Below are 27,389 nucleotides of genomic sequence, written 5' to 3' on the forward strand. Positions count from 1 at the left end.
ACCAGAGACTCACAAGTAGTCCCGGACAGGAAAGCTCCTATAACATTGGCATCGGCGATGTTAGGTAGCTCATTGCACTGTCGGGAGAAGCACCGGATGTACCCATGGAGGGTTTCACCAGCCTTCTGTCGATAGTTCTTGAGGTCCCATAGGTTCCTAAGGTGCTTGTATGTGCCCTAGAAGTTCCCCACAAAGATCTCCTTTAGGTCCGCCCAACTCTAGATTCTATTGGATGGTAGGTGTTCCAACCATGCTAGTGCCAAATCGGCCAAGAACAATGGAAGGTTGCAGATAATGAAGTCATCATTATCCACACCACTGGCTTGGCAGGCAAGCCGATAGTCTTTGAGCCATAGTCCAAGGTTTGTGTCCTTAAAGTACTTCGACATATTGGTTGGTGGTCGGTACCTCGGTGGGAAAGCAACATTGAGGATGTGGCAAGCCGGGGCTCAGACTTTGGTCCTCACCGCTGTCGTAGCATCCACCACGATGAGGGTGATAGCTATGTCTGGCTCCCTCTCTTGGGTCATTGTGGGCACATCTACGGGCGTCGAGGGTGTTACATGCGTCATGGTTGTGGCCGAGACGCTAACGCATCGGGACCATGGTGCACTGCCTGCTTCCTTGTGGCTCTTGGTGGACTAACGTGTCCCTATTGGGGTGCACCAAGGGCGTGCGCTGGCTAGCGTCGAGCTCGCATTGCCGAGACAATGAGCTTTCAGCCTGCTGCATCGCCACGCGCTCATGGTGGGCCTAACGATCCTCGGGCGTCATGGCCTCTGGAAGGCCATGGAGCAAGGCCGTCGTGGCGGTGATGTTCTGGCTCACATGGGCAAAGTGAGGGAGGGCTTCATCGTCGGCGATGATCCTCCAGTTCACCTCGTGGGAAATGGTGTGGGCGTGCCCACCGTCTATGCGGTGCTCGATCTCTTGATTGAGCTCCGTGCATTCCTGCTTGAGCTGGAGTCATGCTTCCACGATCTCTCAGTGTTGGGCTTTCAGCTGCTCCACTGGTATGCGTGGTGGAGCCACTATCTCCCTCTCGGCTTCATCATCGAGGTCGTTTGTTGGGGTAGCCTCCCCCTCACAGACGCTTTCAATATGTCCCTTAGGGGTACCCATCATGAAGGATTCATGAGAGGGGTGATGGCTGGCCCTGCTAGAGTCAGAGCTAGTGGGTGATTCTGGCTCCTTGGCTAGGAGGTCATGGAAGGATTCTATGACATGTTCGATCACCCCCACAAATTCGTCGTTTGTGGGAGGTGGAACCATGCGTTGTGCCACAAGGTGGCTAACGATCGCCGCGGCATTGTGGAGACCAAACAGAAGCACTGTCGAGGCGCTTCATATGTGGTGTTCTAGAGAGAGGGGATCCCCTCTAGTGAGCCTTGCCATGATGTTGGAATCAGAGAAGGCGAGGTGGCATGGGTCCTCTCTGGACGGTTGGGGTCCTAGGGAGATGCCGAGCTAGCGCTCAAGCCTCCTAAAGTCGAGGTCAATGGAAGGGAGAGGTTGGATGGCGGCGTGAGCCAATGCCAACTCTCCTCCCACCATGATGATGAACTCTCCGCCTAGGACCCAGCTGATATTGTGGCTAGCCATCCATGGCCTAATGTTATTGTCGGAATATGCAAAGGTCCCCTACCTAGCGCGCCAACTATCGGTGTTTTGAGTAAACACCAGCGAGTAAATTTGTTTATTTGCGCGTCTGGCCCAGATGGTGTGCTAAAAAGACACAAGGTTTATACTAGTTCGGGCAGAATGTCCCTACGTCCAGTTCATAGCTGCTGCTCGTGTTATTTGCACTCAAAGGTTCATAGTAGGGGTTACAAACAGGCAAGAGAGGGATAGGTCCCCAGTCTCTGATGGAGAGGTCGAAAGGGCGCTGAGAGCTTGGTTGGTGCTCAGCTGTGTGTTATGTGATGCGTTGTGTGTTAAATCGATCCCTCCCTTTAGTGGGGTGCCCTGCCTTCCCTTTTATAGACCAAAGGGAAGCATGGATTACAGATGGGAGAAAGAAGAAAAACTAGAGGCAAAGAAGGTCCTTCGAAGGTGCTGGATCTTCCTTTTCCTCTGAGCGAGCCCTGCTGACATGGCAGACGGTGCTAGGGATAGCTCCATGCTAGGCGTCTATCCGCTGATGATGCCATGCTCTGGCTTGATCAGCAAGTGGACACGTCCCATCCCGCCTCGGTAGGCGGCGCGATAGACCAGGGTGTTGATCCGCGACCCTATGGGGAGCGGATGGTGCAGTGACCGCACGTCCGTCACTATAGAGGATGCAAGTCAATTCCTAGACCATAGTGGTTGTCGTATTCTTCCGTCAGGATCCATGCCCGAGGGCAAATGTCGGCTCCCACAACACTGTTCGAGCTCTGACATCCCCGGAAGGGATTTAAAGTGCCCGTCTTATCATATCCTGATGGTACTTTCCTATTGGCGTGCAGGGTATGGTCCTCAGTATTGTAGTTGACTTGAGTGCCCTGCCTTATCTACGCGCATAGTTATGAAGGAGCAGCGCGCAGACGTCGGGCGAGGTGGAGCCAGCCTCTAGACGTCGGGCGAGGCGGAGTCTGCCCTCAGACGTTGAGCGAGGTGGAGCCAGCCCCCGGACATCGGGCGAGGTGGAGTCTGCCCTCAGATATCAGGCAAGGTGGAGCCAGCCCCCGGACATCGGGCGAGGCGGAGTCTGCCCTCAGACATCGGGTGAGGCGGAGCCAGCCCCCAAACATCGGGCGAGGCGATCTGCCCTTGGACGTCGGTTGAGGTGGAGCCAGTGCCCGGACATCGAGCGAGGCAGAGTCTACCCTCAGACTTCGGGCGAGGCGAAGCCAGCCCCTGGATGTCGGGAGAGGCGATCTGCCCTCAGACGTCGGGCGAGGCGGAGCCAGCCCCTGGGGCTCGAGCGAGGCAGAGTCCGCCCTCAGACGTCAGGCAAGGTGGAGCCAGCCCCTAGATGTCAGGCAAGGCAGAGTCTGCTCCCAGACATCGGGTGAGGTGGAGTCTATCCTCAGCAGATGGAGAAGCGAATGAGTGGATGGAGAAGTGGCGCTGCTGGTACAAAGGGAGTCGGGGCGGTGAGCGGAGGGGCGCCGATGTTTCTTCCAGGAGTATGGAGTGCGCGCCGCTATTGGTACGAAGGGAGTTAGGGCCAGAGGGAGATGGGGATAAGTGGCACACGAGATAGGAAGTGGCAGCGCTCAAACCCTAGCCGCCATGCCTCTCCGTCCTTTGCGAGTTGAGGCAGTCGACGAAACGAGCGAGCGAGGTGGAGAGGCGACGGGAGATAGAAACACAACTCAGGAGATGATTTTTATTGAGATAATCCGCTGCGAGTCGTTATAAAAGTTCTCGATTCCTATGAGCCATAGTAAAAGTTACGATGTCGTGTGACTGCTCCAAATTTTTGGACCCTTACATGCCACTACCCTTACCTTTTGGGCCAACGGCAGCTAACAAAAGCTTATAATGTCTGTTTTGTCCCTCTTACACATGGGCCCTGCACGTCAGCCTTCTTCATCTTCCAGACTCACCCACTCTCTCTGAGGCATGCGTGTCACACCTCACCGGTGCCGCTTGCCAGCTCGCCCACCTACCTCAGCCACCTTGAGCAACCTCTAGCCCTCCCCTCGCCACTGGTCCCACTACGCTGACAACCGCTCCCCAGCCACAGCCTCTGCTAGGCCGTTGTGCCCTACCTCAGCAGTCGGCATGGGCAGGGCTCAACTGTAGGTGCGCCGTGGCCGCCCGGTGCCACACAGCCTACCCTCGCCGGCCACTGCGTCCCGCCATGCCACCGCTGTAGCCCGCATCCGCCGATGCGCTCAGCCAGCTACCGGCGCCCATGGCTGGCTCGCCTTAGGCTGCCTCCAACATGTCTACGGCTACCAACCGATGAGTCCACGGCCACCCACCGCTGCGCAGGTCATGGGCACATGAGATGCGTGCAGTCACGCAACGCCGCACCAGCCGAGCCGCAGCGCCCATCGTGCCCAGTCGAGCCGAGCCATAGTCACGAGCAAGAAGGATAGGGACATCGTGTAGGTGTCCGAGGAGCATGACCGCACAGGAAGGGAGTGTAGTGCCGGTATGCGCCCGATGCCTTGAGCACCATGTCCTTGATCTGAACCTAGAAAATGTCCCATCAGTTGGTACTCTTGAATCCCGTCTGATCTGATTCTATAGGCTCCAAACAAGGTAGGAAATGCTCAAAAGCTTCGAAGTCCCATAGAAATTTGCACAAATTGACAAATCGCAAGAGCCTGAATCCTGACAAGTCTACGCTAGATTCTTAGCAAGTTCATCAACATGTTACATTTAAGGGGGGGGGAATCTACTAAATTTAGACCAGAACTCCACTCCCTAAGACCAAAATAGTGTCCCAAGATGGCGAGAACCCACTTGGGGCGTAAGCACCTTGATGGCATGCTCATCGTGCCCAGTCGAGCTGAGCCGTAGCCGTGAGCGAGAAGGGGAGGCTGGCAGAGACACCGTACAGGTGTTAGAGGAGCACGGAATGGCCATCGGTGTGCCCTGGCCGGTCCTCCTCCAGTGAGTCCGTGGGCACCCACTGGTGCGCCTTGGCCGATCGCTCCTCAGATGCCCCTGCTCTGTGGTGAAGAAGAGGTAGTGGTGTGTGGTGAAGAAGAATGCTGACATGCGGGGTCCACCTATAAGAGGGGCAAAATGGACATTTCAAGATCCTGTTAGCTGCCGTCTCTCAAGAAGTTAACGGTAGTGGCATGTAAGAGTGAAAAAAGTTAGAGCAATGGCTCACGTGACATTGTAATTTTTCTGGTGGCTTATAGGGAATTGAGAACTTTTATAATGACTCACAAGAAATTTTCTCTTTTTTATTCCCCGCAGATCGATGGGAATGGGCTGACAAGGCACGACGCGGAATGGTGGGGGTGGTGCTCCCAGGGAAATTTAAAAATTTGCCACCCTTCAATGGCACTCCTTCGGAAACCACCTTTATTTTGGCAATTATAAATTTACCACATAAACAGTAGGCGGCGCTATATATTTACCACTTTGGATGACGTGGCGACCCAACTCACCATGCCAGCATGTACAGGCTATGAAAAATGACCCTTGTTCAAACTGTCTGATTTTCATGTGGACCCCGCTCGTCATAATCTACCTCCCACCAACTCCTATATAGAGTAGAGCAGAGCACGTCGCACGCCATCATCTACCTCCCACCGACTCCTATATAGAGTAGAGCTTCGCACGCCGCTTGGGCTACGGGCTCCACGCGCCATGGGGCTGCAAGCTCCGCGCCGGCCGCGAGCTCTGCCCCACCCCACCGCCGGCCACGTGCTGAGGCCGCGCTAGGTCACTTGAAGCATGGGCCAGCATACACAACCTATGGGGTAGCATCCTCGTCGTCTTGTCCACGCGTGCTGTGCCATGGCCGCGAGCTCCGCGCGCCACGTCGGCCGCTAGCCCCGCGTGGTGTGCCTTGGCCGCTGTTAGAACTCTGGAGGAGAACGAACACGAAGTGGACACAATGAAATTTGGTGCTACAAGCGGCAGCATTTTCTGTTGATTGCTATTTCTATATAAAGAAAGATACATGCAACTTTACATGGCTACTAGGGAACAAGAAAATCACGGCACGCTCGTGATCGGCCATTGCCATCCCAGCGCCCTGGGCCGTGCCGAGAAGAGCGCGCAGCATGCGCGTCGTGCACGGCCAACCAAAGGTGATCACGCACTGATCTACTTCCTAAGAATAGAAAAGCTATCCTAGGCTTACTATAACATTCTCCTCCTAAGCCCTAGAGTACATTTACACAAGTTTTTTCATGCCGATTCCACCACGAAGCTCTTGGAACCGACTACGACCGAGCGCCTTCATGAGGATGTCGCCCAGCTGCAGCTTAGTGCCAACGAACTTGACATCGATCAGCTTCCTGTCCCAGCATTCCCGGGTGAAATGGAATTTCACGTCTATGTGCTTGCTCCGGTCATGGTGCATAGGATTCTTCATCAAAGCGATGGCGGACTTGTTGTCCACCTTGAGCTTGGGTGCGAGGACCGCTCCTTCGATGAGCTTAGCTAGCAACCATGCCAGCCAGACTGCCTCGCACGTGGCCACAGCGGCCGCTATGTACTCTGCCTCACAAGAAGACAGAGCAACCACCTTCTGTTTCGCCGATTGCCAAGCAATCGGCCCTCCCGCTAGGAAGAAGATGAGGCCGCTGGTGCTCTTCCGGTCATTGACATCTCCGACCAAGTCGCTGTCGGAGTAGCCTAGCAGCTTTGGGGCGCCTCCATTCTTCTTGCTCGGGTGATAGTGCAAGCCCCAATGTAGCGTGCTAGCCACATAATGAAGGACACACTTGACTGCAGCAAGGTGCTCTTGACGTGGCGCCTCCATGAACCGGCTAAGATATCCAACTAGATACGCCAAGTCTAGCCTAGAGTTGCACAGATACCTAAGGCTACCGATGAGGCTGCGGTACTCTGTGGCATCCATGCTCAGCATCATCCCATCCTTGAACAGCTTCAGCTTCGGCTCCATGGGTGTGGCACTGGCATTGCATTCTGCCAGTCCTGCCTTCTCAAGAATCTTGGCGGCGTACGCAGACTGGCGAAGTGTGATCCCGGCTGCCCCCTGTGTCACCTCCAGGCCAAGGTAGTAGGAGAGAAGTCCGAGATTGCTCATGCAGAAGGTGCTCATCATTTGGGCCTTGAAGCTGTTCACAGCCCCTACATCGCCACCAGTGATGATCAGATCATCAACGTAGACACCCACAATCAGGCACCCTGCACCCTTTCCATGGGTGTACATCCCATGCTCATCGATGCAACGGGTGAAGCCGAGCCCGATCAGCGAGGCATCCAGCTTCTGATTCTAGGCCTGTGGAGCCTGTCGGAGCTCATACAGTGCCTTATGAAGGCATAGCACCTTGTGCTTGTTCTTGCCATCGATGAAACTGGGGGGCTATTGGACGTAAACCTCTTCCTGGATCTCCCTGTTCAAGAACGCCGATTTGACGTCCATGTGGTGGACGCCCCAGCCGTAGTGCGCTACAATGGTGAGGAGCAGGCGCACTGACTCTAGCCACACAATGGGGGCAAATGCCTCTTCATAGTCGATGCCGAGCTATTGCACGTACCCCTTCGCGACGAGACATGCCTTGTATTGACAATGGCACCATTCTCGTCTCGCTTCACCTTATACACCCATTTGAGGCCAATGGCGTGGTGACCGCGTGGGAGCTCGGTCAGCGCCCAGGTGTCATTGTCACGGATCGACTTTAGCTCCTCCTCCATTGTGGCGTTCTAGTTTGGATCACTGTCAGTGTCCTTGAAGGACTTGGCCTCCTCCACACTGACGTTGTGCAGCTCAGCGTCCTCGACATCGCGGTGAGCCAGCCTAGGCACGGTGTTCGTGCTGAGGATGTTCTCGAGCGTTCTGTATCAGTGCTCCAGGTCCTCATCATCATCTGCGTTGAGATTGTGGTCGGTGATGAGCGGCGTCATGAACTCAACCTGCACCCCCGTGGGAGCGCTAGGAGTTGCTGGTGGTGGTGATGCGGGCTGCGTCTCCGACGTTGGTGCAGGCTGTACCTCCGGCGTGGGTGAAGATCCTAGAGCAGGTGAAGCCATCCTCACGGTCGATGTCGCTGAGGGTTCTCGCCTGAGCTCGTACTCGATGGTGAACGGTTCCTGGTCGCTGCTTGATGACGCCTCGATCCACTCCCAGCGCGCGCCTTCATCGAAGACGGTGTCACGTGAGATGTGGACACGTTCTGTGGCGGGGTCGAGGAAGTGGTATGCTTTTGATCCACTCTCATACCCGATGAAGACAACCTTCTGGCCCCGATCGTCGAGCTTGCTGGGGTGTGGGCGGAGGCACTTGATGTAGGCGATGCACCCGAACACTTTGAGGAAGTGCACAGGTGGCTTTTTGCCGTACCACGCTTGGTACGGGGTTAGGCCATCGAGCGTGCTCGTCGGCGCTTGATTGAGCAGGAACACGGCGGTGTGGACCGCCTCCCCCTAGAAGCTCCCAGGCATGCCACGGGCGCGCAGGATGCTCCTGGTTGTGCCCACGATCATTTGGTTCTAGCGCTCGACGATGCTGTTTTGTTGAGGTGTGTATGGCGCCGAGTGGTGTCGCTGGATTCCTTCACCTGCACAGTATTCACCGAACTCCACCGAGGTGAACTCACCACCATTATCGGTGCGAAGTACCTTCAGCTTCTTCCCACACTCATGCTCAATGTGCGCTTGGAATGCCATGATCGCCACCGGTGCGTCTGCCTTGGAGCGCAGAAGGGTGAGCCACATGAAGCGACTCATGTCATCAACCAGCAACAAGAAGTAGAGGTTGCCGGCTGGGGTTGGCAGCGAGATTGGTCCACATAGATCTCCATGTACGAGTTCAAGCTCTTCCTAAGCTTGGTACTTAGCTGCCCGGGGGAACGGCGTGCGCTTCTGCTTCGCCAGGACGTAGTCTTCACAGACCTGCTCGACGTGGTTGATGGCGGGTAGCCCGTGCACCATGTCCTCACACCCCAGCTTCATCAGCGACTGGAAGTTCAAGTGCCCGTACCGCTCATGCCACCGCTAGGCAACGTCGCCGGTGCGAGCGGTGAGACACACTGGGGCGACAACATTCATGTCGAGGAAGTAGAGCCGGCTTGGTGAGCACTGCACCTTGGCGAGCAGTTGACGATGTAGGTCGTAGAGGCGCATGATGCCGAACTCGATGTCGACCTTGAAGCCATCCTCGTCCATCTGGCTGAGGCTCACGATGTTGGTGGTGAGACACGGGATGTAGTAGACCCCATCTAGCCGGCAGTGTTCGTCAGACTTACAAGCGAAGAGGACGGTGCCCTTGCCCTCGATGCCGACCATGGACCTGTCACCGAACCAGACGGTTCCAGTGACAGCGGAGTTTAGCTCGACGAAGACGCTCCGTGTCCCCATCATGTGGTTCATCACGCCAGTGTCAAGCACCCAGCGGCGTGGTCCCACGGCCTCCTTCTCCTCCTCACTGAGGTGGATGTGGGGTTGTGGATCGACGACAGGCGGCGGCGACCTAGAGTGGGGAATGGATACAGGCAGCGCGGTTACCTCTGTCTCCATGGCGATGTACATTAATGCCCGTTCCTCCTCCTCCTCGACCTAGGCCACATGGGCCGCGGCCTTTTTCTTCCCGCGGCAGTCTTTGGCCTAGTGGCTTGTTTTGCCACAGTTGTCGCAGCGGTTGCCGCGTGGTGGCCTCCCGCCACCGGCGTTCCCGGTGCCCGTGTTCTGGCCATCGCGGCCATCCCGTGATGAGGATCCTTCGCCGCCATGTCCACGTTCGCGCCCTCGGCGCTTTTCATGGATGCTGGAGCCCGTGCTGCCACCGGAGCTCTCCTACTCATGGCGAGCCTTGCGACGAGCCTCCCAGTCCTCCTCACAGAGCATCAGGCGCCCCATGGCGTCTGTGATCTCCTTGGGCTTGGCGCGCTCCTCGAACACGCATAGCCGCCCAATCACTTCCTCGATGGTGACCTCGTTTAGGTCGAGGAACATCATGAGGGAGACAGTGGCCTGCGAGAGCCTGTCCGAGACGACCTGCAGCAACTTCTTCACTACCTCTATGTCGGTGATGTTGTCGCCAAGGGAGCGAAGATTGGCGGCGAGCATGGTGATGCGGACGCCAAACTCATTGATGGTCTACCCCTCCATGAAGGAGAGAGCGCCGAAATCCTGGCGGAGCTGCTACGCACTGGCATCACGTGCGCGTTCGTCGCTGATTCGCAAGTTCTTAACTGTGTCCCACGCTTCCTTCACGGTGCCCTTCCTGGCGAGAGTACTCCAGAGCTCAGACGGCACCGAGCGCAGGAGTCCTGCCATCGCCTATCGGTGGTCGTGATACTCGTCTTCGTCGGGGTTGTCAGAGATGCCATCATGGACGGTGTCCCAGACACGAAGGGTCTGGAAATTCACCTCCATGACCAGGGCCCATTCTGGATAATTAGTCCGGGTCAGCATCGGCCATGCGACGTTCGTGGATGGCCGCTCGATGATGCGCTCGATGACTCGTGAGCCAGAGCGACGGCTGTGGGAGCGGGCATGGCGACGTGGTGGTGAACGTGACGGCTGAACCTTCTTCTCGCCGGAGTCATCACCGGTCTCCTTCTTGGTTGGAGACTTCGACGACATGGCGATGGTGAGGATCGGCTCTGATGCCAATTGTTAGAACTCTGGAGGAGAACGAACACGAAGTGGACACACTAAAATTTGGTGCTGCAAGCGGCAGCATTTTCTATTGATTGCTATTTCTATATAAAGAAAGATACATGCAACTTTACATGGCTACTGGGGAACCAGAAAATCACGGCACGCTCGTGATCGGCCATTGCCATCCCAGCGCCCTGGGCCGTGCCGAGAAGAGCGCGCAGCATGCGCGTCGTGCGCGACCAACCGAAGGTGATCGCGCACTAATCTACTTCCTAAGAATAGAAAAGCTATCCTGGGCTAACTATAACAGCCGCGAGCTCCACGCGCCATGTCATGGCCGCAAGCTTCAGCCTGTCCCACAGCAGGCCATGCGCGCCTTGCCGTGCTCGCACTGCCACGACTACCGCCGCGCCATGGCTATGAGCTCCGGCCCATCCCACTAGCGTTCATGGCCGCTCTGCCATGCCCGCCCTATCGCCCCCGCCGTGCTGGGCCAGCTCCATGAGCCACGGCCGCGCACGCGCTCGCCCCGCGGCCCACGCTAGGCCTGCATCTCCAGACGCCATGGACGGAAGATGGGAGCTGGAGGTAGATGATGACAATCGGGGTCCGCATGGAGGTGAGACAGTGAGAGGGAGAAGATGGCCTGAAAGGGACAAGGCAGGGGCTCAAGGGTCATTTCTGAAGCGCCCCTGGTTATCAGGAACTCAAATGTGATACAAATACTAGTCCCAGGAGGCTAGTAATATAATTATTACATCAGATAAGTCTCAGTATAGTAGTCTCGACAAACATGGACAATGAAGGCATGCCACGATTAAAAATAACCAGAACATAATATAGGTCCAACAGACCCAGAAACAAAAGGAATAGTCAAACGTCTGGCGAATCCCAATGCCACAAGCTTAGTTGGGTGCAAGCATGGATCCATCAAAGTCATTACCCTCCATAGCTAAGTACTGGCGCTCACCACGGGAACACTAAGGCCACATATCATAATACAATAATTTACGACGCTTATTGCATTTCATACAATTCCTCAATTTCCACATATATCTCTTAGTGTCCCGTTACACACCTGCTTCTAGGTGATTGCCATACCAACTAGAGGGATTTAGGCTAAGCCTTTCCCACGTAAGGCGAGTGGTTGTATGATAAATGAGTTAGGCAAAATGAATCATCAACTTAGTACTTAATCGAGACAAGGCGGATATCTTCATGCTTAACCACAAAAGGTACAAGCCCCAACACCACGACATCTCACAAAAGGAACACCGATCCGCCCCATCCCTAGGGTAATCATCATCTATAACTTGTTCATTAACCTTTTCACGATACCCACAATTTATTTTACAGCTCACACAGTTTTTCTTTAGAAATCATTGAATTTGAGAAAACATAGTAAGGATATTTTGTCATGTCATGATATTTATTCTTAAGTTTGATAAAGGAAATTATCAGGTCATATCAATTCAAGGATGGCTATTCAAACGGGTTTTAGCTAAGCAGTGAAAATACTTCGTACGTATAATCGTACATGTAATATTTAAATCAGCTTCTATGGGTTGTGTTTAAAAATCATCAAAGGGGAATAGGCTGGACTTGCCTCCGTAGGCGTCCTCAGCAAACTCCTACTAGCAGTTCGGATCCTCGGCGTCAAACTCACGGTACTTGCCTCCGAACTCGTCCTGGCCACCGAGGTCGTCGTTCATCTCCTCGGTCACTCCATCCGCTAACGACGCGTAAACAATCCAAACAGATAAACAAACACAAATAAATAATCACATAAATTGAAATGAGCTCTAGAAATTATGAAACTTCATGGATGGATAGAGTTTTATTTTAGATAAACTTAGAAAGAAGAACCAATGAAATAGGAGGTGGTATGGTGGAGATATTAATTGTGCAAGGTGGCCGCTAATTAATCACGAGGAGAGAAATAAAACGTGATTAGTGAATAGGTGTGGCCACGTGCTATTGCTGGTTCAATAGAAAGGGGAAAAGAATAAAGAAATGGGTGGAGTGGATTAATGGCTCACGGCTCTTGGCTTTTCGTGTGTAGGAGCTGAGTTGGTTCTCGGCTTGCTACTAGCACATGGGGCGTAGGACAAGCTGCTGTTGTGGACTAAACAAAGAGCAGAGGGGGTATACGGCTAGGACTCTTCGAGTGAGACACAGATAGCGCCGGGCGTTCGTACTCCTCAGCTCGTCCGCCATGGACAGCTGCTGGACCTTTGCCTGACGGCGATTCCGGCCATCGTTTCCGAATCCAAGGACATGGGGAGAGAGCGGAGGGTGAGGGGAAGTCCATAGATGTGCTACCTCGATCGATTACCGGTCGGAGAGGGAGATCGATGAGGCGTGCTCGAGCTAGGGAAAAGAGAGAGAGAGAGACTGGAGAGGCGAGAGGAGTGAGCAGCGGCACGAGATGGCTTGGAAGGCTTGGCTGAGGATGGAGAGGGCTGCTCTGGCGTCGGCTTTTATAGACCGGAGGAGCGGAGCTGTGGCAATGCTCGGCTGAGTTTACGGCTCGCCAATAATGGCGACGCTGTGCTCCGAGCGGCAGCTAGCGAGCGTCTACTTGCAGCTGCTTGTCTCTGCCGTAGCACAAGGCGACGGGACGAGGCGAGCAGAGGCGGTGCAGCACAGGCGATGGGACGATGTGAGCAGGCAGTGGTGCGGTGTGTAGCGGGGGAGGTGAAGCTGGGCGCGATGGTGAGCTCGGTTGCGTTGCTTATGTATGTGCTTGCCCAGTGCAATGAATTCGCACGATGGGCATGCTACTGCTGCCTGAGCGCGTGCTTGCTGCTACTTGCTCTGTTGGTGATGTGCCTGGTCATTTAGCTGTGCATCTAATGACTGCGTGTATGGTTAATGTACACACCATCGCTGTGCAATAGTGTACTATTGTGCTGGTGCTGCTATTGATTCAATCAGGAGGGAGAGGAAGAGGGGGTGGAGGATGGGTCCCACAGCACAAACGGCGAGGCGAGGTGGTGGGGCCAACATGTCGTGGTGGTGCGCGAGCACTGCAGTCGGCGAGGGGGGTCCAGGCGCGGACGATGCCGCGGCGGTGGTGGTGGTGGGGTCGGCGTATGCGCCGTTGTCGGGCAAGGGCGGGCAGAGCGAGGGAGAGCGAGGTGGGGACGGGCGGATGACATTGGCGCTACGGGATGCGAGACATAAGTTCGGGAGATATATGAAGTGGATACGAGTTGAAAAGAGATAATAGAGCTCAACTGATTTATAGTTTTTAAAATTAGATTTTGAAAATATTTTTGAGCGAGTGATTTTAAGAATTTAAAATTTTGGGATGTTACAATTTCCCATGACATGCACACGCTGGCATGGTGAGTTGGCCCGCCACGTCCAAAGTGACAAATATATAGCACCGTTTACTGTTTATGTGGCAAATTTATAATTATTAAAATAAAGGTGGCAAATGAAGGAGTGCCATTGGGAAGGACGCCAAATTTTTAAATTTCCCCCGCTCCCACGGGCCTCGCGCCACCGTGGATGAGGCGAGTATACCGGCAGTATTGGGGTATCCAAAGGAGCCCTTATATGTTTATTTACAAGCAGATAATGACTAGATAATTTGGACGTCGGTTCGCTTGCACATTGAAGAACTACTAAAACCTGAGTAGTGCCTTCTGAGAAAATTGCAGAAAATATTGTACGTGAACCTGAAAATTAGTTTGCCATGCCATTGAGTGCCACAAAACACCTCTTTTTTGTACTATATAAGCATTCGCTCATAGTCGCTAGTTTTGGCATGCGTATGTAACAGGATGCTAGAATTCATAACACATTAGCACGCCACAGTTAGGTCAGTCAATCAACACATCCTTCCTGACAGATTCACAGCCTTGGCAAGACAGATGTGTGCTATGACTCCCAGGCTACACCCGGGATAGTCCCTCGGCGGCACATGAATCAGCAGAAAGAGACGACAACCATTTCTGACGACAAAAATAGCACACCAAAGAATGAACAAACTGGTTGTCTCCAACTCCAGTGATTTTCTAGTCTTGTCTGCTCACAGGCTTACAGGAAAACGTTCCTCTCAATCCTCACGAATAAGCTTCCATCATGACATACACAAAACCACTCGTCCCAGAGGTTCTCCTGTCAATACCAACAAAAGGATGAAGGGAAAGAGTTGGGACATGAGTTGAAACGTGAAAGCATGTATCACGATTTGCCAATATCAACAAAAAGCAACCATCCTACCAATGCAAGAACATAAGCTCTCGCAAGGTTACCAAGTAACCAAAGTAGTGCCTGCCAATCAATGGCTTCATATTTCTTCCTTAATGTGTAAGAGAGTTGCGTACCATTATATTAAGAAGAATAAAAAGAGTTTAGAACCCGAAAAACACTAGACCCACCCACACCAGTGATTCCATATATATTAACAAGTACATTAGCATGTTCTTTGGAAATATGCAGAAATTTTTCTTTCAGGAACTGTAGACCAGATTGCACCAACAATTAATCTTGACTTCCCAAAAGAACAAAAATGTTTGATAATGCAATCAAAACTACATATAGTTCACCATTTAATTCCATGTTGGAAATCCAAACCGAAAAATCGTGCAACTGCTATCTAACATTTGTGCATTTACTATGGAATATATATAGAGTGCATGCAAATAATCTCTGAGGATCGAGAATTCTAGCAAGACGGTCATAAAAAACACCAAAAATCCACGATAACAGAGAATAGCGAACAATGTAATCCTATGGAAAGATTTATGCATACCTCACGTAGTAAGTGTATCTCGTAAATGCAATGCCGGCAGCTACACTGAGACCTAGGATAACAACCAATGCTACCAACCAACCAGACATTCCACTTTTCTTGGGATTCACTGACTGTGTCATCTCAGGATCACTACAGCTCCGCTGATTACATGCCTCTTGTCTTGCAGGCTGTCAGTCAAAATAAAAAGCATTCAACAATGAGAAGCCAAATTTACTGATACATTAGAGAACCAAATATGATATCTCTAGAGATTCATTTTTCTCGAATTATCTCTAGACTCTAGAGTTCATGTTCTTCATACTTAATATGCTTAACACAGCATGTAACAAAGAAATAATTATGTACATCAAATTCTGCTTCTGAAGCTTAGAAGGTCAGTTATACGTCAAATATTTGAGGATTTCAGATAGCTGATCTCAGTACAAAAGATATATATAAGTTTTAGTTAACATTGAACAAGCATTTGGAACAGTTGTTTATTCGACAAATGTAAGTATATTCATGTGATGATGAAAAAAAAATAGCATGTTTTTTTGCAGATTGCTATGATTTACGCTTACCATAATTTGTATCAATCTAACTAATCTGACATAATCGTTGTTGCAGTACTATTTCCGTGCCTGCTCCAACATGGGTGATTTTTCAGTAACCACACCGAACCTTATAGCAAACAATATTTTTTGGTTGTTTTGATATCAATAGACATAGGAAGTGACTGTAATAAACTAAATAATGAATACGCTTTATGAGTGAAAGAAAGTATGCAATAGACAGGTTTCCGTTAAGGTACAAACAAATCAAATTGAATAGTTCAAAGTACCATTTCATGTGCTGAACAGCTAGCATCATCCACAGGGTAGTGTTTGATTGTGTTATCATCCAGATTTCCATAACAAGCAACATCACGATATCGAATACCACCATCACATGGAGAGGAGCACGTCATCCATGGGCCAGCAACCCAGTGAAAAGTTTCTACATATAACACATATTCAGGACGAGGAATATGTAATAGAAAGATTAATAAAGGAATGAAGGGGAATAGGACCTTGGATAGCAATATGAGCATGAAACTACTGTAAAGACAATGTGAAAACTAAATGCTGAAACAGTGTATTGTGCTACAAACACTTGAACGGCCTTTAAAAATAAATATAAGTATTACACCAGCTGAGGAAAATTTTAGAATACATCAGACAAATTAAGGCATAAGCTCTGTTTAACACAGTTACAAACATTTCCTGTTCTTAAGAGTCATCCTGTTTTGTACCAGTATTTTCAAAATCTTGCAATACAAGAAGTAGAACAATATTGTCTTACATACTAAAGATATTGGACAGTATAGTCAGTTTAGTGTTTACACAAGAATGATAAAAACCCACCTTGTATTTTGAACTAATATTATTTATGAATGTATACATGAACCTTTTGCAGGATTATTTGTCAACAGATGACTTAAGGTATGCTGAATATTCCAGGCATCAATTAAAGCAAGCAGGAGGATTTTATTCCCTTACAGAAGCCTTTTGTTTTCCCCCTTCCATCTTAACTAGTAATAGCCTTATTAATGTTATAGAACCAGATATCTCTTTAGTTAGTAAATGATTAAAAATACATGTGCATGCAGTAAAAGCTGTCAAACTGCAATTGAGCCTTGTCTTGTATGACTTAGTGGTGAAAATACACCTTGTGGTTTTAATTGTATTGTTAAGTCAGCACCACTTTTGCAGTAACCCAGTTTGCTATTCTTGTCCATAATGGTTGGATCAAAGCAATCTGAGCAGCATATAAACTCTTTGCCAAAATCCAGCTTGCTCTTGCAGTGTCCACACTTGTTTGTTACCTTTGGGATTCCTGTCCTTCAGAATGCACAATCAAAAATCTGTATCAGAATTCTAGTGTAATTTATTCAAATGTTACAGTGACAATTTAAAAGAATGTGTACTCTGAAACTACTTATGCTAAGGAGTAGGCATTAGTATTAAGTTCCATGTCCATACATGATTCAAGCAAACTAGCAGACTGCTATAGTCATTTTCGTTGTCTGTTAAAACCAATGTATAGACCTGGTTTGCAACAATAGTCATTTTCGTTGTCTGAATGCAGTAAACCAATGTATAGACCTGGTTTGCAACAATAGAAATGTGTGTGGAGTGGAAGGCATGGATGGCTTTTTGACTCCACACATAGACCATCACAATCATCTGACTGAGAATCCAAGAAGTGGCGAGCAGAGCATACTCCAAACCATTTGCTTTGGCACCCAGTCCAATAGCACCCTGCAATTTGAATGTGATGCTTTAGTGAAATGAGAATATGATTTATTGCCAACTTCACCGTGAGCCAAAGGTAGTATGGTAAAACTTCATGTGCTTTTGTACGATTAACTAGTAATCCATGCCATAAAATTTAATAGGCATATCAAATGAGAACATGCATTTGTGGGACATGCATTTGACTAGTTTGCTGCTATTAACCAGCTAAGTGTATGGTTTCCATTCAATTTAGTCCAAAGTAGTCAGGGCCTTATGGTTGATGAAGTTGCCTAGTCGGTACCAAATATCTCATAGGAATTAGCTATGGCCTCTATTTCGTCCCTGAATCTAGTGACTTCACACAGAACCCTCAGCACTGCCATTGCCAATCGGAGATCTAGCACACAGCAGTAACCATTCAAGTCCTTTAGCATTCAGCTGCAGCGATTTTTTCAGGCTGGTCTTTGACACGCATGAGTTGAACCCAATCACAAACTTTTGCCCTATGCCCCTATCTGCACCTTTTCACTACAAACTGTGCCCTGCTGCCTGCTGGTGCTTCAGGGCCACATATCAATGCCGATGAAGGGAGTAACCGTCACATGGACATGGGTGGTGTTACTGCTTCATGTCACATAATTTATGCAGTTCGGCTACTCTAAATACCACATAATTTAAACAGCTGACCTACTCTTAACTGACCAAAGCCGGAGTACAGCGCCATGGCAGACGTCGGCGGTGGCCTAATTAGACAAGTAATAGTAACCCTAGCACGCTCCACCGGAATGTGGCAATAAGTTGTTTGTTTCGGACAAGCGAGTTATCACTGCGTAGTGCATTACCGCGGGAAGGAACGTCGAGGCAGGTCGCGACGGCGAGGAAGGGGAGCAGCAGCGCCCCCGCCCCCACCAAGGCCATCTCCAGCAGCTGCCGAGTGCCGCCGCCGGCTGAGGAGGAAGCTTGGGCCTAACCTGTGCGGGGGAATCGGGGGATTGCTCCGCTCGGAATCGGATTGCGCGAGGCGAGGGGGTAGGTGCGCGTGAGGCGTGAGCAGAGCCAGCGTCGGTGACTGGGCGAGTGACCATGGTCGTCAATAGCTGACATTAGATCTGCAACGGACGGCGCGGATGGCCCCTAGTGTTCAGTGTTCTCGTGGGTTTGGACTGTCGCCGCTTGCCACGCCAGGCCCAGGCCGCTAATCCCCGCTGCAATTCTCCGAGAAAATCCCGTTTAAGCTTTGGCCAATTTTTGCCCATCAGTAGTTTGAAAGTGCCGTAGAAATTTGTCATCAATTTTCTTGGCATACTATGTACGCGTACAAACTTGGAAAGTAACTGCAAAGTTCAGAACAACAGAGTACGTGCAGCATGCGGTATGTGCCGTTGGCCGATGCAGCTTGGCTCCAATCCAGCCATTTCTGGACTCTCCTGTTTTCAGGACGACAGACGACATCCGTTTGAAGCGGACTAGTAGTGGGCTGTATTTAGGCATGTTTCGTTTGCTTGGCTGGTCATAGCCAAAAGTATTTTTGTCTGATTTGTCGTGAGCGAAAAATACTATTTATGACCTATAAACCGAACTAACAGTGCGAGCAGTCCTCGTGTTCCTCTCCCGCTTGGACTCTGGACCGGTCAGCATTTACTCCACCACCATGGCCCATGGCCGATGCCCGATGGGAGATGGCCCTTCTTCAGTCTTCCTTCCGCTGTTCCCTGCTTTCCGCTACGGTCCCGGGGCGATCAAGCTGGTGTGATTGGTGCCCATGGCCTTGGCATTTGCATTTGAAATACTACTCGAGCACGGTTTGCGCGGTCCAGGCGGGCGGAGAGCCGGAGAGGGAGACAGGGGACACGGTCCCTGCACTGCAGGCTCGAGCGACAGCACTCGTACACAAAACCACACGTTACACGTACGACGCGCATCCGTCCGCACAACACAACAGCTGGAACGACATCATGAGTGATGATCACTCTCGACGCACATACACGCGCTGGCGCTGGTGGCCGGGCGCGACGGCGGTGAGATCCGCGCCTGCGGCTCCTATCCTATCCCGTCGTCGGCGCATTCCGATCATATCTCCAGACCGGAAGCAGATCATCGAAAGGCAAGCGGCGGCGAGTGGATCAGCCTCGTTAGCTCGTGCTATTCAGTCGGCTTTAATTAGTATAAATCAGCCATGAAATAATGTTTCTCTTATAGTAAACCAGCCGTACAAATAAGCCGAAAGCCGATTTAATAATACTGGCCGAAGTCGATCAGGTAGGCAGGCAGGCAGCTGGCTGGGGCCCCGGGGGTTGTTCTTGCACATATGGCGGACCGGACGGACGAGCGGGCGGGAGTGCTCGCGGCTGCGCCACGACGGCGACGGCAGATCGATCGATCTGTCGGTCGGACTCGGACCGCCCGCCCTGGGGCTTGCGCGGCGCGCGCGCTCGTGTGTCGGTCGCTGCGCGTCGCTCTCACACCGCCGCATCGCTAGCGCACAGCGCAGGCAGGGGCTCACATGGCCGTGTCGCTCGCGGGCCCGGGGCCCTGTCTGGCAGCGGAACCGACGTCTCCAAGGAAGGAGAGGAGGCCAGCGCCGGGACAAGCTGCTCTAGGTTCGTCTTAACTTGAGGGGCCCCGGAACCGCCGGACGACACCCCCAACTGCTGGCAGGTCCTCGCTAGGCTACACGCAGAGGGAGTAGCTTGGTAACACGCTAGTTAATTAATTAATACGACAGTCGTTATACCCCTGATGCTGCTTCAGTTCTACCAGTACCAAACAATGACTCAAACGGCGACGTCTTGATTAAACCTGGAGTATGCATGCTTCCCGTGCAAAGAGCAGGCGGCGGTGCACACATGTAGGGGACACAGAACAAGAAAGAAAAAGGACCATGTCAAGCTAAGGCTTTTGCAATTTGCATTGCCTTTGTGTACGTAACAGAGATACCGCATCGTACCATACCGACCTTGTACGTGCTGCGATAGGTAATGGTCAACTTGTCCATGTGACCATGTGCATAGTTCGCACGAACCTGCAAATGGTCACAGGGACCAGCCTATCTGCATGCATGACACAACACCTCGTTTTCACGGTGGGCCGGGGGGGGGGGGGGGGGGGGGGGGGGGGGCTCAAGTTAAGGCCCCGTTTAATTCCATCCAAAAACCAAAATTTTTTGCACAGTATCCGTCACATCGAATCTTACGGCACATGCATGGAGTACTAAATGTAGACGAAAAAAAACTAATTACATAGTTAGCCGAGAAATCATGAGACGAATCTTTTAAGCCTAAATAATCCATAATTGGACAATTTTTGCCAAATAAAAACGAAAATGCTACAGTAGCCAAAAGCAAAAAAAAAATTCGAAACTAAACGGGGTCTAAGACAAACCTAGAGCTGCTCCAGTGTAGTAGTAGTACTAGACTGACAAAACTTGGATCGAGTCCGGAACCTGTTGCTGCTAAGTGCTAACAACACTTTGAACTTGTTTGATTTATAAGTTATGACTAAAAGTATTGTTGACTGGTTTAATGTGTGAGAAAAATATTGGATTGGCTTATAGTCCCAATAGTACCGAGCGAACGGGCTGACAGATCGCGGGGCGCCGGGGCCGTGTCCATCCAAAAAGGCTTCAGCCAGATGCAAACCCAACCCAAAGCAGCTATAGCTAGCACAGACACGAACGGGGGAAGTGCAGTTGATGATGGGTACAGTATGGTGGATGTGCGGCCTCTGCTGTCTGCTCTCACCTGACCTTTGAATCGTAGCTTTGTCTGCGCCCGTACTGTACGTCTCAGAAGTTATCCCGAAACGCTTTTTAGCCTGTTCGGGAGGCCGTATTGTATCATGAAGTATTTACTGCTAGCTGATTTAATGTGAAAGAAAAATACTATTCTCAACTGAAAATTTACAATCATTTACGAGCAAATGAACAGACTCTTGCACCCATGATCCGCACCATGTGCTTGTCTTTTGGCCCCGTCGAATGAAACAAGCGATAGGTTTTCACCACAGAATGAAACAAAGCTACAGGCGGCCATGCATGACATGAGCATGATGGCGAGAACTCGCCGTGCACGCGATAAGGCGGCGCGCACACATTCCAATCCTGGCCCTGTTCGCTCCAAATATTATTTTCCTCTACCAACAAATCAGTCGTAACACTGATATTTTGGGCGAAGCGAACGGGGCCGCTGGGTTTTTTCACGCCGGTCCGGACCACCGGTCCTGGTGCTGTTTTGACGCCGGCCGGCGGATCGGAGCTCGGTCGGTGAAGCAGAGCACCCGCGCCTTCATTTCTGAACAAGCCCAACGCGCGCCCATATATAACTTACCGAGTACTACTGTATTCGGCTTATTCGCTGATTGATTTCTGGGCTGATTTAAGCTAGTTGATACTGATTTATTGTGAGAAAAAACACTATTGACTGGCCGGTTTAGACCGGGCTGAAACCAAGGAGGCTGATAAAAAGAGTTTAGAACCCGAATAACACTAGACCCACCCACACCAGTGATTCCATATATATTAACAATGTACATTAGCATGTTCTTTGGAAATATGCAGAAATTTTTCTTTCAGGAACTGTAGACCAGATTGCACCAACAATTAATCTTGACTTCCCAAAAGAACAAAAATGTTTGATAATGCAATCAAAACTACATATAGTTCACCATTTAATTCCATGTTGGAAATCCAAACCGAAAAATCGTGCAACTGCTATCTAACATTTGTGCATTTACTATGGAATATATATAGAGTGCATGCAAATAATCTCTGAGGATCGAGAATTCTAGCAAGACGGTCATAAAAAACACCAAAAATCCACGATAACAGAGAATAGCGAACAATGTAATCCTATGGAAAGATTTATGCATACCTCACGTAGTAAGTGTATCTCGTAAATGCAATGCCGGCAGCTACACTGAGACCTAGGATAACAACCAATGCTACCAACCAACCAGACATTCCACTTTTCTTGGGATTCACTGACTGTGTCATCTCAGGATCACTACAACTCTGCTGATTACAGGCCTCCTGTCTTGCAGGCTATCAGACAAATAAAAAAGCATTCAACAGTGAGAAGCCAAATTTCCTGATACATTAGAGAACCAAATATTATATCTCGAGATTCATTTTTCTCAAATTACCTCTAGACTATAGAGTTCATATTTTTCATACTTAATATGCTTAATACAGCATGTAACAAAGAGGTAATTCTGTACATCATATCCTGTTTCTGAAGCTTAGAAGGTCAGTTATATGTCAAATGTTTGAGGATTTCAGATAGCTGCTCTTAATCCAAAAGACATATAATTTTTGGTTAATAACGCTGAACAGGCATTCGGAACAGTTATTTATTCAACAATGTAAGTTTATTGTGATAATGAAAAAAATAACTTCTTTTTTTTTGCAGATTGCTATGATTTACGCTTGCCATAATTTGTATCAATAATCTAACTAATCTGACATAATTTGCTGTTGCAGTACTATTTCCACACCTGCTCCAACATTGGTGATTTTTCAGTAACCATACCGAACCTTATAGCAAACATTATTGTTTGGTTGTTTTGATATCAATAGACATAGGATATGACTGTAATAAACTAAATAATGGATACTCTTTATGAGTGAAAGAAAGTATGCAATAGACAGATTTCCGTTAAGGTGCAACCAAATTGAATTGAATAGTTCGAAGTACCATTTCATCTGCTGAACAGCTAGCATCATCCACAGGGTAGTGTTTGATTGTGTTATCATCCAAATTTCCATAACAAGCAACATCACGATATCGAATACCACCATCACATGGAGAGGAGCATGTCATCCATGGGCCAGCAACCCAGTGAAAAGTTTCTGCATATAACATATATTAAGGACAAGGAATACGGAATAGAAAGATTCATAAAGGAAAGGGGAATAGGACCTTGGTTAGCAGTATGAGCATGAAACTACTGCAAAGACAAAGTGCTGACTAAATGCTGAAACAGTGAATTGTGCTACAAACACTTGAACGACCTTTGAAAATAAATATAAGTATTACACCAGCTGAGGAAAATTTTAGAATACATCAGACAAATTAAGGCATAAGCTCTGTTTAACACAGTTACAAACATTTCCTGTTCTTAAGAGTCATCCTGTTTTGTACCAGTATTTTCAAAATCTTGCAATACAAGAAGTAGAACAATATTGTCTTACATACTAAAGATATTGGACAGTATAGTCAGTTTAGTGTTTACACAAGAATGATAAAAACCCACCTTGTATTTTGAACTAATATTATTTATGAATGTATGATAATACATGAACCTTTTGCAGGATTATTTGTCAACAGATGACTTAAGGTATGCTGAATATTCCAGGCATCAATTAAAGCAAGCAGGAGGATTTTATTCCCTTACAGAAGCCTTTTGTTTTCCCCCTTCCATCTTAACTAGTAATAGCCTTATTAATGTTATAGAACCAGATATCTCTTTAGTTAGTAAATGATTAAAAATACATGTGCACGCAGTAAAAGCTGTCAAACTGCAATTGAGCCTTGTCTTGTATGACTTAGTGGTGAAAATACACCTTGTGGTTTTAATTGCATTGTTAAGTCAGCACCACTTTTGCAGTAACCCAGTTTGCTATTCTTGTCCATAATGGTTGGATCAGAGCAATCTGAGCAGCATATAAACTCTTTGCCAAAATCCAGCTTGCTCTTGCAGTGTCCACACTTGTTTGTTACCTTTGGGATTCCTGCCCTTCAGAATGCACAATAAAAAATCTGTCTCAGAATGCTAGAGTAATTTGGCCAAATGGTACAGTGACAATTTAAAAGAATGTGTACTCTGAAACTAATTGTTCTAAGGAGTAGGTATTACTATTAAGTTCCATGTCCATACATGATTCAAGCAAACTGGCAGACTGCTATAGTCATTTTCGTTGTCTGTTAAAACCAATGTATAGACCTGGTCTGCAACAATGGCCATTTTTGTTGTCTGAACTGAATGTAGTAAAACCAATGTGTAGACCTGGTTTGCAACAATAGAAATGTGTGTGGAGTGGAAGGCATGGAGGGCTTTTCGACTCCATGCAAAGACCACCACAATCATCTGACTGAGAATCCAAGAAGTGGCGAGCAGCGCATACTCCAAACCATTTGCTTTGGCACCCAGTCCAATAGCACCCTGCAATTTGAATATATTGCCAACTTCACCGTGAGCCAAAGGTAGTATGGTAAAACTTCATGTGTTTTTGTGCCATAAACTAGTAATCCATGCTGTAAAATTTAATAGGCATATAAAATGAGACCATGCACTTGTGCAACATGCATTTGACTAGATTGCTGCAGCACTGGAGTTTCAAAATCCCTTCAAGAAATGTTATTAACCTGCTGGGTGTCTGGTTTCCATTCAATTTAGACCAAAGTAGTCAGGGCCATATAGTTGATGAAATTATCTAGTTGGTACCAAAATACCACATAGAAATTAGCTATGGCCTCTATTTCGCCCCTGAATCTAGTGACTTCACACAGAACCCTCAGCACTGCCATTGCCAATCGGAGATCTAGCACACAGCAGTAACCATTCAAGTCCTTTAGCATTCAGCTGCAGCGATTTTATCAGGCTGGTCTTTGACACGCATGAGTTGAACCCAATCACAAACTTTTGCCCTATGCCCCTATCTGCACCTTTTCACTACAAACTGTGCCCTGCTGCCTGCTGGTGCTTCAGGGCCACATATCAATGCCGATGAAGGGAGTAACCGTCACATGGACATGGGTGGTGTTACTGCTTCATGTCACATAATTTATGCAGTTCGGCTACTCTAAATACCACATAATTTAAACAGCTGACCTACTCTTAACTGACCAAAGCCGGAGTACAGCGCCATGGCAGAGGTCGGCGGTGGCCTAATTAGACAAGTAATAGTAACCCTAGCACGCTCCACCGGAATGTGGCAATAAGTTGTTTGTTTCGGACAAGCGAGTTATCACTGCGTAGTGCATTACCGCGGGAAGGAACGTCGAGGCAGGTCGCGACGGCGAGGAAGGGGAGCAGCAGCGCCCCCGCCCCCACCAAGGCCATCTCCAGCAGCTGCCGAGTGCCGCCGCCGGCTGAGGAGGAAGCTTGGGCCTAACCTGTGCGGGGGAATCGGGGGATTGCTCCGCTCGGAATCGGATTGCGCGAGGCGAGGGGGTAGGTGCGCGTGAGGCGTGAGCAGAGCCAGCGTCGGTGACTGGGCGAGTGACCATGGTCGTCAATAGCTGACATTAGATCTGCAACGGACGGCGCGGATGGCCCCTAGTGTTCAGTGTTCTCGTGGGTTTGGACTGTCGCCGCTTGCCACGCCAGGCCCAGGCCGCTAATCTCCGCTGCAATTCTCCGAGAAAATCCCGTTTAAGCTTTGGCCAATTTTTGCCCATCAGTAGTTTGAAAGTGCCGTAGAAATTTGTCATCAATTTTCTTGGCATACTATGTACGCGTACAAACTTGGAAAGTAACTGCAAAGTTCAGAACAACAGAGTACGTGCAGCATGCGGTATGTGCCGTTGGCCGATGCAGCTTGGCTCCAATCCAGCCATTTCTGGACTCTCCTGTTTTCAGGACGACAGACGACATCCGTTGAAGCGGACTAGTAGTGGGCTGTATTTAGGCATGTTTCGTTGCTTGGCTGGTCATAGCCAAAGTATTTTTGTCTATTGTCGTGAGCGAAAAATACTATTTATGACCTATAAACCGAACTAACAGTGCGAGCAGTCCTCGTGTTCCTCTCTCCCGCTTGGACTCTGGACCGGTCAGCATTTACTCCAACACCATGGCCCATGGCCGATGCCCGATGGGAGATGGGCCCTTCTTCAGTCTTCCTTCCGCTGTTCCCTGCTTTCCGCTACGGTCCCGGGGCGATCAAGCTGGTGTGATTGGTGCCCATGGCCTTGGCATTTGCATTTGAAATACTACTCGAGCACGGTTGCGCGGTCCAGGCGGGCGGAGAGCCGGAGAGGGAGACAGGGGACACGGTCCCTGCACTGCAGGCTCGAGCGACAGCACTCGTACACAAAACCACACGTTACACGTACGACGCGCATCCGTCCGCACAACACAACAGCTGGAACGACATCATGAGTGATGATCACTCTCGACGCACATACACGCGCTGGCGCTGGTGGCCGGGCGCGACGGCGGTGAGATCCGCGCCTGCGGCTCCTATCCTATCCCGTCGTCGGCGCATTCCGATCATATCTCCAGACCGGAAGCAGATCATCGAAAGGCAAGCGGCGGCGAGTGGATCAGCCTCGTTCGCGTGTGCTATTCAGTCAGCTGTAATCAGTACAAATCAGTCGTGGAATAATGTTTCTCTTATAGTAAACCAGCCGTACAAATCAGCAGAAAGCCGATTTAATACCGGCCGAAGTCGATCAGGTAGGCAGGCAGACAGCTGGCTGGGGCCCCGGGGGTTGTTCTTGCACATATGGCGGACCGGACGGACGAGCGGGCGGGAGTGCTCGCGGCTGCGCCACGACGGCGACGGCAGATCGATCGATCTGTCGGTCGGACTCGGACCGCCCGCCCTGGGGCTTGCGCGGCGCGCGCGCTCGTGTGTCGGTCGCTGCGCGTCGCCCTCACACCGCCGCATCGCTAGCGCACAGCGCAGGCAGGGGCTCACATGGCCGTGTCGCTTGCGGGCCCGGGGCCCTGTCTGGCAGCGGAACCGACGTCTCCAAGGAAGGAGAGGAGGCCAGCGCCGGGACAAGCTGCTCTAGGTTCGTCTTAACTTGAGGGGCCCCGGAACCGCCGGACGACACCCCCAACTGCAGCCAGGTCCTCGCTAGGCTACACGCAGAGGGAGTAGCTTGGTAACACTCTAGTTAATTAATTAATACGACAGTCGTTATACCCCTGATGCTGCTTCAGTTCTACCAGTACCAAACAATGACTCAAACGGCGACGTCTTGATTAAACCTGGAGTATGCATGCTTCCCGTGCAAAGAGCAGGCGGCGGTGCACACATGTAGGGGACACAGAACAAGAAAGAAAAAGGACCATGTCAAGCTAAGGCTTTTGCAATTTGCATTGCCTTTGTGTACGTAACAGAGATACCGCATCGTACCATACCGACCTTGTACGTGCTGCGATAGGTCATGGTCAACTTGTCCATGTGACCATGTGCATAGTTCGCACGAACCTGCAAATGGTAACAGGGA

At 50.0% G+C, this 27,389-nt stretch overlaps 3 protein-coding genes across 3 annotated transcripts; all 3 read right to left on the reverse strand.

Moving 5' to 3' along the window:
• Positions 1-5,794: 5,794 nt before the first annotated feature.
• LOC136454792 (uncharacterized mitochondrial protein AtMg00810-like) lies at positions 5,795-6,799 on the reverse strand. The gene has a single exon (XM_066455076.1). It carries the CDS (start codon positions 6,797-6,799, stop codon positions 5,795-5,797), a length of 1,005 nt encoding a protein of 334 aa, XP_066311173.1.
• Positions 6,800-13,975: 7,176 nt separating this feature from the next.
• On the reverse strand, positions 13,976-18,273 carry LOC136452383 (uncharacterized). Its single transcript, XM_066452997.1, has 6 exons — positions 18,057-18,273; positions 17,083-17,238; positions 16,646-16,813; positions 15,780-15,934; positions 14,957-15,126; positions 13,976-14,319 (listed from the first exon to the last, which is right to left on the reverse strand). Exons 1-6 carry the CDS (start codon positions 18,130-18,132, stop codon positions 14,265-14,267), a joined length of 780 nt encoding a protein of 259 aa, XP_066309094.1. The 5' UTR covers positions 18,133-18,273; the 3' UTR covers positions 13,976-14,264.
• Positions 18,274-21,759: 3,486 nt separating this feature from the next.
• On the reverse strand, positions 21,760-25,412 carry LOC136452384 (uncharacterized). Its single transcript, XM_066452998.1, has 5 exons — positions 25,197-25,412; positions 24,217-24,372; positions 23,774-23,941; positions 22,905-23,059; positions 21,760-22,252 (listed from the first exon to the last, which is right to left on the reverse strand). The coding sequence occupies exons 1-5, from the start codon at positions 25,270-25,272 to the stop codon at positions 22,073-22,075; spliced, it is 735 nt and encodes a 244-aa protein (XP_066309095.1). The 5' UTR covers positions 25,273-25,412; the 3' UTR covers positions 21,760-22,072.
• Positions 25,413-27,389: the final 1,977 nt, after the last annotated feature.

This window comes from Miscanthus floridulus, chromosome 5 (genome assembly GCF_019320115.1).
Source record: "Miscanthus floridulus cultivar M001 chromosome 5, ASM1932011v1, whole genome shotgun sequence".
NCBI classification, from domain to species: domain Eukaryota; kingdom Viridiplantae; phylum Streptophyta; class Magnoliopsida; order Poales; family Poaceae; genus Miscanthus; species Miscanthus floridulus.